The following is a 12,355-nucleotide window of genomic DNA, read 5'->3' on the forward strand; positions in this document are numbered from 1 at the left end:
TTCCATTTGTCAATATTCAACACAGTTTCCTAAATTCAAATCAAGAAATCTTGATTAACTGACGAGAGTCCCGTATTTCTCGTATTATTTTAAATTTACTAAGATTTTTATAATTATATTCGAATAAGGTTTGTTAGGATATTATATTTATTGAGCGGAGTAGCGAATTTTGATTTAGATATGATTCTAATAATGCTTTTTTTTTTTTGTTTGTAGTAGAACTATAATAACAATACGACCCAAATATAAAGCAATTTCATTGAAATTGAATTTTTATGCTTTTTTCTTGAATAATGTTAGTAGTGTTTATATATTTATTTAGTTTTTTAATCATTAAATTAGTAAAAAACATTTGTATTCAATATTATTAATATTTTTAAAGAGAGACTCTTTATTATTAATTGTCTAATTAATTAACTTGGATTTTATTGAACGTTTAAATTTTTTTTTTCTGCAGATACAAAATTTCTCAGCGTACTCCATTACTATGTGAATAAATAGTGTTAGTTATTAAATCATTGAATCATTGCACTTACTTACTTTGGAGCGCGGTACTTAAGCTTATTATTTTTGTTTATTGTAGCGGTGCAAATAAATTTCATATTGAAGACATTTTTATGTAGAAAAGTTAATTAAATAACAGTTTTGGTTTCATACCTTTACTGGACTTATATCATTGTTTTTACTTAATTTTTTAGCAGTGACCATTTGAATAGGATTTATTGGACTGATATCATCTGATGATTTATCAGGACTCTTTTCTTGTTTCTTCTTCGATTTTCGAGTTTTAATTAACTCGCTAACCTTTTGTCACTGAATTTCACAAAATGGTAATTTTTGATTTTCTTTAGGTTCTGTTTCAGCATTGCTTATTTCATCAATTTCTTTAGGACTTTCAGCATTACTTTGCCCACCCGGACCACCACCACTGCTTTAAAAGAGAAACAATATTTAAATCAAACAAATAGTATACATATGATCTTGCTAAAAATGTAATACCTAATGGATCCAGGTGGGCACATTGATTGTCATCTAAGCGCCAGAGTTGACACCATTGGTGGCCTTGAAGGTTTATTTTCTAATATTCGTTCAATTTCAGCCATTGTTGTTGTATTTAATTTCGGTAACAACTGGAAAAATATCATTTTTTGAATTACAGAAATATATATTAAAAATTGACAATAAAGATGTATACTCATGATGATGCTGGACGCTGGCTTTGGGCGTCAAATTAGAGTTCCACCTTCCCTGGTTAAAAAAATATTTAAAGAAAGATTAAGTCTTAATAAGTCTTAGAAACTCTGAAAAAGTCTTCGAATAACTCTCTGAATAACTCTGAATTTTCAACGTTTTTGGACTTAATAGCGTCTTAATAAGTCTTAGTATATCTGAATTAGACAGTTCAAAAACGTTCAGAAATTCAGAGTTCCTAGGATTTTCAGATTTTCTAAAACTTATTCTTTATTCAAATATTTTTCCACCAGGGTAGCTGAAAATATAGTTATGTCCAGCGCCAAGCATTAGCATCAAATTGTAAAAATGAGCGACAAAAAAGTTTTAATAATATCGAAAGCCGATATCTAGAGATATACATACTAAAAGTAATTCCCCAACCTTATTTTTAATAAATTATATGTTAATGATAAATCAATCAACAACCATATCCATAATGGCTGGTGAATATGTTTTTCAATTGTGGGTTTATTCGGAGAGTTCCATTTGTTTAAATTAAAATCATATGCAATATTTTAAATTGTTATTCAATAGTTTATATGCAATGTTTTAAATTGTTATTCAATGTATCGCCCTAGCTTAAAGATGCTTCAGAAGAGTTTTAATAAACTATGGAGCATTTCGGGACCATACTTTATTTCACTTGTGTAGAGATTAGCCCATCCCAAGTGATGGTTTCTTTTGAGAAGGAGGCTATCGCATTCAAACAGAATGTGTATTCCGGTTTTCTCCTTTTCTAATGGCCAGTAAGTATCGCCAGGGAATTTTTCCCAAATTGCAAATGCTCTGAAGCCATGATAAGCTTTTTATTAGAGCTTTAACTTGGTCTTGGCTTTGAGTGTTTGCCTAAGAGCGGTTGGACTCATATACCATCCATAAAATAGTTCTGGGCTGTTTAATGTTTGACTGTTTGAGAAATTTCGGAAAGCGAAAAAATGTTGAAAACTAAAGAAAAGCGAATGAACCCAAAAAAAATTATCAAGTACAAATTAACAGAGTTGAAATAAAACAATCTGCTCTTTTAATTTTTACGTTAGCAATCGTAGAAAAACATTTGACCAGTTAAATTAATAAAGCGAGTGCAGTGTTTATCCCATTGCATAATACGCGCTTCTATGCATTCATGCAACACTAGGGTCCTCTCTGATATACATAAAGGGTGGTCTATTTTAATATATACATTTGAATTACTTTGCCAGAGACGGGCCTATTAAAAAAGACCTCGGGCCTATTAAAATAGCCAATTTAGATCCTAAACGGTAAAAGGTATTTAAGGTTTAGCCAATACAAATGTGTTCACAGGGTCAATATCTGTCAATATATCTGAGATATTAATGGGCTACATTGTTAATTTACTCTTATCACTCTTATCGGTTTAAAACCAATTACAACAGTTTACCATACAGGAAACGTGTAGTTTTTTGCCCTGGTGATTGATGATTATATGTAAAAGTGCAAAAATTCATAATTTGTACCTGCAACGACTGAATGTTTTCATAAAGTTGCTCAACCGTAGATGCTCCAAGTAAAAGACACTGTACAGATTCGTTTTTAAGACACCAGGCAACTGCCAATTGTGAAATAGTACAACCTAATTTTTCAGCCAAATTAGCTATGTCTCGTAACTTATCAGATTGACGCCGTGATTCTTCAGGTTGTAGTCGATCTTTAAGCCAAGTATAACTCTGAAAACAAAATAATTCGATATTATATATAAAACATATTTATTTCATAATTTTGTCTTACTTCTTTATTTGCTGCTGCTGTTTCATCTTCCGTCCATGAAAATGAACTATACTTATTTTTAAAGCTTGATCGTGAAAATAAAAGCGTATCATCTTTCTGAGAAATACCCATGGTAATAGGAGACCATGCCATCAAACCTATTTTATTAATATAATATTTCATAAGAAATGTAGTAGAAATTGTTAAGAATCATCTCACCTACGCCAATTTTATTGTACAATTCTGGCATATAAAGCTCAGTTTTTTCCCGACAAAACATGTGATATTCGGCTTGTTCCATAATTGGAGTTACGCAATTAAACTGTCGGCAATTGGTGTAAGCTTCCATGACCTATAGAGGGAATGAAATATATAATTGCGATTGCTTTCATAGTTTCGACGCGAAATGCATAAATGGTTTTTATATTTAACATAAACATTTTAATAAGTTAATGTAACTAAAATGATATGATTTGTTAACGATAACATCTTTTGTTTCTTATTAAAATAGCTTCTGATTTATTTAAAAATGATGGTTTGTAAAGATAAATACTAATTAATTTCATTTGTAGTATCAGGGGACTTCAAAATCTAGAAATCCTATAAAATCTTGATTGTTTCGTGCCTGGTTTGAATTATTTTGTATGGTATTTTAATAACTGTGAAGAGATAACTTATTATACTATCAAAAATCAAAAATTTCCAACTGACCTCTACTGGCGACCATCTTGCAGTCCCCCAATACATAGCCCATCCTTGGGATATAACATAATTCATAGCTCTCACAACCTCTGTAAATCAATGATTTTTTTTTTAAATTGATAAAATATGCCGTGAAGAAATGAAATTTTAGAGTCAAACTCAAAATTGATTCACGAATGTATTTTATGGAAAATTTTATGCTGTGACGAAATTGGAGACGTTAAGAGTTGGATCATTTAAATTAATTATAATTTTCCTCTTGAAAAATTTCAAGAAACGTTTATTTGAAATATTGCCGAATGTAAAAAAAATGAGAAAACTAAGTTACTAAATCGCAGTAAATAACCGTACTAATGAAAAAGTTTGATGAAGTGTAAAAGTGTGTTTATGCATCAACTAAGTAGGATACTCCAGACTTAGCAATGTTTCACTAGTCCTTACCAGCTTTATTATCCAAGCATCAAACAAGGCTAGTTTTCAAGCATTGGCTTGCTTAAGCTTTGAACCAAGGATAATCAATCAAGATTTGATGTGTCAACCCTCTGCCAAGAGTATAAATAGCCAATCTTAAGGCTAATGGACCAAGTTTGTTATTCACATTTATGTTTTTTTATGTTATGATAGTAGATAGAATGGCCGTGAGAATAATGGCGTCCAACTTATAGGAAGCATATATTCCTGTTCAAACCTCGTTTATGTAAAACTAATTAAATAATTACACTTCCTAATCTGCGTAAACCTTGTTAAACCTGCTATGAACCTTTACGTGAGAACTTAACATACATTAAAATAATGTAGGTTAAATTCTCACGATGTAATTGATTGATGTTAATTCGAGATTGGATCAGTTTTGGTTCCAAGTTTAGCCCAATGTTCAATAATCTCCTCCCAGACTTGAACCTATATTAGCGCGGTTGTTATTTTTGTATGGGAATGCAATATATCTTATCGAGAATGCTACCATAATTTTGTTCAAAAAGAATTTTCCCCCCAGCAAATTATTTTTGACCAATAAGAAGTAATACTATTTACCTTCCATAGGGCACATGGGATCTGCTTTATGAACAATAACTACATCTATATAAGCTAATTGAAGACGAAATAAACTTGCTTTAACACTTTCAATGATATGCTTTCTTGATAAACCTCGTTCGTCGGATCTAAAAAAATGAAGAAATCGTGAGGCACTAGACTATAGACACAATATTGAATTGAAATTACTTTGTACTCCAGTAAATTTTAGTAGTAACAATATAACTCGTTCGTTTCCATCCTCGTCTTTGTAAAATGCGTCCTAGTTCTGTTTCAGCTCGTGTACCTAAAATACAATTTCTCTACTTTATAAGATTATAATATTATTACGTCAAAAATTCAAAATCTTTGATAAACAATTTCAGTGCAATAACATATTTTACTCGTTATTTTGTGCAGTGTAAAAACAATCGAACAGTTTTCAATTTCAAAAAACCATGCACGATTTTAAATTTTCAAAGGAGAGAAGACATATTTGAAATTTTTTTGATTTTTTCTTAAAATACAAACATAATTTTTTGATTGAAACTAGAAGGAAAAAATATTCACGCTTTCTAGACATACATAAAAGATACATAAGTATAGATTATTTAATAAACCTAAATATAAAACTAAATATGAACAAATACTTTAATGAAAAATTTGATGAAATTTTACAAGACATATATTATATATTGGTCTGATCTAAATATGGGAAAAATCCATGCGAGATGACTGTATCGAGATTTTAATACCAGTCCTATCTGCAAGCTCTCATAGCCCCAAGGAGATTTTTTTTGACATGGCTGCATAGTGAAACAAGAACATAACTATTAATTGATCTATTCGCTACCATGCTTCAAATTGCGTTCACCGATTTTCAATCTGAAGACCTCAAATTTATTAAAAAAAAATCAAGGGTTTCATAAAGGAAGGTGCGTGAAATTTGTAGTAAAGTGGCATTAAGGCTACCACTGCCTCCCCGGAATTATTCCAGCTTTGTGAGTTTCTATCTTCCATTGAGGTTTCGAGATTGAATTTTGGTTCAAAATGACAGATGGGGCGATAACTTTGATTGGTATCAAAATCTAGGCGCTAAATTCCCGTACATCTACCGGACCAATATTTTGTAGTACTTTTTTTTGCATACAGTATATTATTTTACATTACTATTACTTCGCATATACATTATATCGAGCTGCTACTAAGCGGGTGATCAAGTATTGAGGTTTATCTGACGAAAGTTATGCATTCTGGATTTTGAATATGTTGTTTCTATCTGAAAATTATTTAAGTCACGCCTGTATGCACATTATTACTTTGTTCTTCGAAACACTCTTCTGGTTAAAAAAAATCTCACATTGTGGAAAAAATTGGTGTTTGACCTGTAATTTTTTTTCTTCAAATTTGTGATAATTTTTGTGTTTTTATTTTTGTAAATCATTACTAATTGTTGGTAATGTTTTACATATTTATTTTTAATTTTTTAATTTTTTGAAAAATATGAATAAATTTAGGTACTAACGATGATTGCGATGCCATCGAAATATCGATATTTAGCGAAATGTTAGTCGGTTGTATGTTTTTTAATTGTACTTTTTAAATAGAGTTTCTTAATATACAATTTTATTTCGAGTATCGTGGTATTTATTTCAATAGCTTTACGATTGTATTGTTTAGTTTGTTTCCTATTTTTAGTTTGTTTGTTTATCCTAACCAGATGAACTCAAGTGCGATTTTCTTGTTACAACATTTACTTTTATGGAAAAATAGTGACACGGCAGACTGGCAGTATGAACGTAATTTGGAATCAAGTGTGGAAGAATTCCCGAAAAATGATGTCAAACAAGCTAAGTAAAAATTGGTAACACTTTATACTGGTAAACCAATATCAAAAACAAGACTAGATTTTTAATATGAAAATGCCAAACTTTTTGACTATCCTGGTTTTACTCTCTAAGTCTTATGATTTTGACATTTTTGGCTCACATGTTACTCTTGGTCTTGCAAATATTTCTTCGTCTAACTAATGTGCAAGAGTAAGACCGAAGCACGAGTCATGTTTGCAAGACAGAGATAGTGAATGATGAAACGACCAAGACTAATGAGTAAGTCTAAAATGCAAGTTCAAAATATGTAAAATAAAGATAGTTAAACTAGCTTAAATCATGATATTGAGGAAATAAAAGATTCAATAGTTGATCAGATATTACCTGGAAGCATATTTTGATGATTTAAAGCTCAATAAATAAGGTTTAGAAAAGCAAGTTGTTAGAATGTTGCATGTTGTATTTAGAACATATCCAAAATGCAGAATGAGTTTTTATTAGATAAAATTTACTTGGCCAGTGGTTTAAAGGTACTGTTATTAGGATGTTTTCCAGGATTACGAATTTATTCCACAATATTGATATCAGACGTGGTTAGGTAATGTCAAGATGAGTCGATGGGATGACCAATATGTTTCATGTTCTATTATCAAATTCGGACTTGGCTAATTAAGACTGTTTCTTAGAGAAAAAGCCTCACTTTCTGAACAGACTTTAAGAAGTATCTTCATTTTTAAATTTGATTTTTGAGTTAATATTTTAGTATAATAAATAAAGGCAAGGCCTAAATTAACAAGGAGCTTTAAAACATGAAAGTCACATCAAAATCAAAACTTCTCTTTATCCTAAGTGGTTAAAAATTTAATGATAAATGTAAACTTATTATATTTTATTTCTACTCTAATTATTCAATGAAAATATAAATATTATAGGGGTTCTAACGAGTAACGATATTCTAAGTATGCACTTAACCGCATTTTTGCAAGTCGATAATAAATTGATGTTGTATTGCATATATTGAAAAATATAAAATCGAAAGATAATAAGCTAGTAGTTACTTTAGTTTATAATTTTCTTGATTTTTTTGTAGGCGTAGAGAAAAACCAACAATTTTTAAGTAGATGTTTGAATAATTTTGTGCTGTTAATAAAATTAATTAATTATTAATACTTTAAACATATTATACTGTTCAAGTTAAATAAAATTGCGCATAATATATTCAGTTTAAACTTGATATTAAAATAAAAATGTTTTATTCGATCCAAGATGCTTAGTTAATTTATTCATGAGACATAAAAGAGATACATGCAAAAGTTATAATAAAATGCTGTATGGAATAGTAATACTTTATCGTATTATCTATAATAGTGCATTACCTGAGTGTGCTTCTGAAAGGTCAAATACGTTGATACCACTATCAACGGCTAGAAGAAGTACTTGTTCAGCCTGCTCTTCAGTAACTCCTGGACTGAATGTTGGCCAAGTACCTAAGGTAAATCAATAAAAATTTAATAAGTTCTTTTAATGACTTATTGTTTTCTTGAATTATGATTCTTAAGTATTATCTCATTAAAAAAATTGATTTTTATTTTGTAAATTTAATGGAGCTGATTAACATTTTCATCTATATTTAAGTAAAATGACGACATTTTTTTTAGTTCGCGTTGAATAGTATTTAGTATTGAAGTACAGTATTTTGGAAAGTTGAGGCCTTAGAAGCTTACTTTTTCAATGTGCATCATCTCAATCGTTTTAATTCGTGAACCTTTCGCACTCCCTTGAAACTGGCTACTGCAAATTCTATTCCTCACCGACAATCGATGATTACCTGGGTGTCTACATTCAGTGGAAGTGGAAAAGTAATTTCACGACGCATAAGGAATCAACGTAGGTCCGTTAGATTCCTCGAAAGGAGTCCGGACAATGATCTTTATTAAAGGCTCACTGACTGAAGTAGTCATGTGGAAAGTGGGTTTCTATTTTTTAATTATAATTTTATATAAATTTTGTATTATTAGATTAAAATTGTTTTGAACAAAACGCATATAGCTACTCTCTGTCAGTCAGTTCTCGTCTCTCTTGAGCCCAACATATTTTTATATAATTTAGTTACCCTACAAAATTTTTCCACTATTTTCCCACTTATTAATTAAAAAGGTTCACTCTGTATGAAAAATATTTCAAAAGTCTATTGAAATTGACATTCTCAATATTCATATTTTTAACTAATTGCTTATTCTAGCAATATAACAATTTATATTTATATATTTGTGTTTAGTTTTATATCAAGTTAAAGTGCACTAACCTAGTCCAACATTTGATACGCGAAGCCCCGATTTTCCAAGATTGCGATATCGCAATCCTGGTGTGACAGAACCTTGCCGAGCCAGTTGTGATGGATTTGGACCCGTAGCATTTACGGCTGCTTGACTTAGCCCAGAAAGTAATAATTGTTCTTTGGTGATGGTTATATCCCCTAGACCACTTGGTGCACTACCTGCACTGAATTCCTCCATACAGTCTAAGCTTGCTATTGGCGCTCTGCAACTAAAAATAAATAAATTAGTAACTGGCATAAAACCAAGACAAATACCTATTTATATCATAATATCGATCCTAATGTTTAATCAATTATTTTGTTCTTTGGCAGGCTTAATTGAATATAATTTTTTATCTTTATTCTAAAATCTACATAATAAAGTATATTTTTAATTTCATTGTAATATTTTTTTTAATAGAATTACACTATTATTGTGAGAAATTGAAAATTAGATACGTCATAGAGTTTCTAACGTTGAAATTATTCATAAAATATTTCCACAACCTACAATTTCAATTTTTAATGACTCTGGAGGCTCAGGTTTTTATCTATCGTAATGCTACATTTTTCTATTTAATTTTTTTTTTTTAATTTTCATTATTCGAAGGAAAATTTCTGCTCGAAGGAGCTATTTTATATGAAAGAAAATATAATTAAAAACATTTTCGGAAACAAAACTGAAAATGATTGAGAAATCTAAAACCTGTGGATCTTATTCCTTGCATTATCCGTTTCTTTTCCCTTAAACGTAGTGAAATTCTAAAACAAAAGGCAAATTACCAGGTCATTACATTATCAGTTTTCTTTAGACAAGGAAACTTTAAAGCTATGTATTTCCGATTCCATACAAATGTGAAATGTTTACTCCTTAACTGCAACTTCATCAGTATCTTCAACATCAACAGTAACGACTAGCGGTAATTAAATACTCTGTATATGGATATTGGTTTGCAATGTTTCGATTTTTGATTCTTCTTCCGAAGTCACTTTGAAGGTGTAGCCTATTAAGGTGTAGACTATTAAGGTGTAGGCAAGATTTTAAAATTTCACTTAGTTATCTCCTATTTTGAATTATGATGAAGGACAGGCAAAAGCCGAACAAACAACTTTAAATAAACTAATTAGATCATGTGATCATGAGTTTCGCTGAGCGATTCTAACTTAAAGCGCTTCGAATTCACAGTACCTATACATACGAAAAAACAGTTTTTTGGTAAAACTTTGGATTTAGTATCTATCTAAATAAACTATGCGGTATTCGAAAAAGTAAACTTGAAAACCTAGGTCGAATATAATGTTTGCGGAAGTTGTGCGCCTATGAAGCCAACCGTTTTTTGTTTGAAGCATTTTTCTCGATACTCGATCTTATTTTACGAATTTCTAACATATAATATAAGTTTTTACAGATTTTAGCAAGTGTATGCAAGGTATAACAGTGGCTATCGATTGAAACAAGAGAAATTGTTAAATAGTCATTGGATTTTATAGTAATTTTAATTTTTTTATTTTTGTATAAATGTTAATTTTTTTCTAGTACCTATTATAAAAAAACATTTTATCGGAGATAATGAATACTACATATTACACAAAAGCAGTTATTAAAACAGTATTTCTTTTTTTATGCTTTTTTTTTCATTACAATATAAAATTCTTTCAAACTAATTAGCAGAGATGATGAATTTTATATTTTACCTAAACAACACTCTGTAAGTCCATTTTTTTCTTTTTTATGTCTGTTCATTTTCTTTCTTTCTATCATGACATAAAATTTTGTCATTATCATTGGAATAAGATCTGATAATATCTGATTAAATTCATTTCTCAAAAGTTTTTATAGATTAATTTTTACTTTCAATCATGATTTATTATTTTTTCGTAACCATGCGAAAAAAATTTTATAGATTTTTTTCATTTATTTAAAGACAATATGCCTAAATGTATATTTTTTTTATTTTTTAACTTTTCATGACTGTTGACTTCACATTTACCATGAAAAAAGTTTTGTCGTATATGAAATATGGGAAATTATTGGTTGCAGAGCGTTTAAGCTTCGATATTAGACTCTAATAAGGTACCTTCTCAATCGTATGTGTAAGTAAAAGCTTCTAAATGAACTCTATCGTATATTGAACACGAAAATTATGTTTTAAGGAACGTTGAATTTTCTAAAAACAATGAACCGAGCACATAACATAAAACAATATCCCATATTGTAAAATTGTATTCATATATTATGTTAAAATAGAAGTAAAACCAAGATTATATATAGTTTGTTATGTGAACAACGATTTACTAAGATTAATCTTTGTATTAATTTGCTCTAAAGTTCCATTTTTTTTTTTTTTTTTAATAATATCGTTTGCCATGGAAGCACTATTTTACTAGATATATAAAACCTATTGGTATATAAAAATCAGGATTAATATGAATTCATTTGGGGTAAATCATTTGATAGAATTCGAATGGAGGAGGGGAGTTGGTCACTATAAAAGTACTTGGTGGGACTTTATTTTCTCTCACGGCTTACTCGAAATTTGCAATCTTAAGCAAGGTTTTTGCCGATTTGATAAGAAAAATGATTTTAAGCTGCTTTATGAACAAAGTGTGTATTTTAAGGTCGGCAGATTTGGCTTATTTTTTTCACATACTCAGAATAATGTTAGCTGTGAGATCCCAAAGTTGAAGAATTTTTGGCCGTTTAGATCGAAAGATAATCAGCTAAAAAGTTCTCGATATGGAAGGTCAAAACCTGTAAAACTCACTGTCCTCCCAGCTATTTTTAACGGTATTATAAAGTTTTCTCGCATACCGCGGACGGAATTGGTTACGCCTTAACCAACTGTGCTAATAGGGCGACTTTATTATCTAAACGAAACATTCAAAAATAGGGGAAGAAACAGAGAAAAGGCGATGTACCAGACTCAAAATGATAAAATTCTAAACAGTATAGACTTAAATAAAAAAATTTAATGCCAAAATCGCTTAGAATAGTAAATCAAGATTTTTTTAATCCGACCAACTCCGAGTTCGAATTGAATACAAAATATTCATAAATGTACTATTCAATTAACTTTTGAGAGGAAACATTTTGTTATATCAATTAGGACAATGCTAGTGTAGATAATTAATTTCATTAATTAATTTAAATAATTAATTATTTTGCATAAATTTTTAATGTATAATTAGGAAGTTGCCATTTTGTTTAATATACGGGAACGTGGGGCACGATGAAATAAGGGACGCAGTAAAAACCCATCATATTCGTGTTTTATTACAAGAAAATCAATAACTTTAGTTTGGAAACACATTTCTTAAGTTTGATATTGTGATTTATTAAATTGAACATGTTACCGGTTTTTTTTGTTTCACTGTGGTCTGCTTTTTCCTACGCTTAATTAAGTTCTCGAAATTATGAATTGTAAAACAACAATAAATATTCTAAAAAATAGTCGATGGATGATGCTTTATAATTCGAGTTTTAAATTTTACCTATAACAAAAACATCATTTGACTACAGATTGTCATGACTACAAGT

The 12,355-nt window shown here is 29.7% G+C and overlaps 1 protein-coding gene across 6 annotated transcripts in view; it reads right to left on the minus strand.

Annotated features, from left to right (window-relative positions):
* Positions 1 to 417: 417 nt before the first annotated feature.
* LOC123291704 (voltage-gated potassium channel subunit beta-2) overlaps positions 418 to 12,355 on the minus strand; it is a 49,798-nt gene continuing 37,860 nt past the window's right edge. For 4 of the 6 annotated variants that reach the window (XM_044872088.1, XM_044872089.1, XM_044872087.1 and 1 more), the window contains 10 exons: positions 8,806 to 9,047; positions 7,877 to 7,987; positions 4,882 to 4,978; positions 4,693 to 4,820; positions 3,670 to 3,749; positions 3,178 to 3,310; positions 2,980 to 3,116; positions 2,709 to 2,918; positions 1,000 to 1,130; positions 418 to 931 (listed from right to left, as the gene is read on the minus strand). In XM_044872088.1, coding sequence (XP_044728023.1) covers positions 1,029 to 1,130; positions 2,709 to 2,918; positions 2,980 to 3,116; positions 3,178 to 3,310; positions 3,670 to 3,749; positions 4,693 to 4,820; positions 4,882 to 4,978; positions 7,877 to 7,987; positions 8,806 to 9,016 — 1,209 coding nt within the window. In that variant the 5' untranslated portion in view covers positions 9,017 to 9,047 and the 3' untranslated portion in view covers positions 418 to 931; positions 1,000 to 1,028. The remainder of the gene's footprint in view (positions 932 to 999; positions 1,131 to 2,708; positions 2,919 to 2,979; positions 3,117 to 3,177; positions 3,311 to 3,669; positions 3,750 to 4,692; positions 4,821 to 4,881; positions 4,979 to 7,876; positions 7,988 to 8,805; positions 9,048 to 12,355) is intronic. The other 2 variants (XM_044872090.1, XM_044872086.1) reach the window with 2 other exon arrangements.

The sequence above is a fragment of the Chrysoperla carnea genome, chromosome 2, assembly GCF_905475395.1.
Source record: "Chrysoperla carnea chromosome 2, inChrCarn1.1, whole genome shotgun sequence".
NCBI classification, from domain to species: domain Eukaryota; kingdom Metazoa; phylum Arthropoda; class Insecta; order Neuroptera; family Chrysopidae; genus Chrysoperla; species Chrysoperla carnea.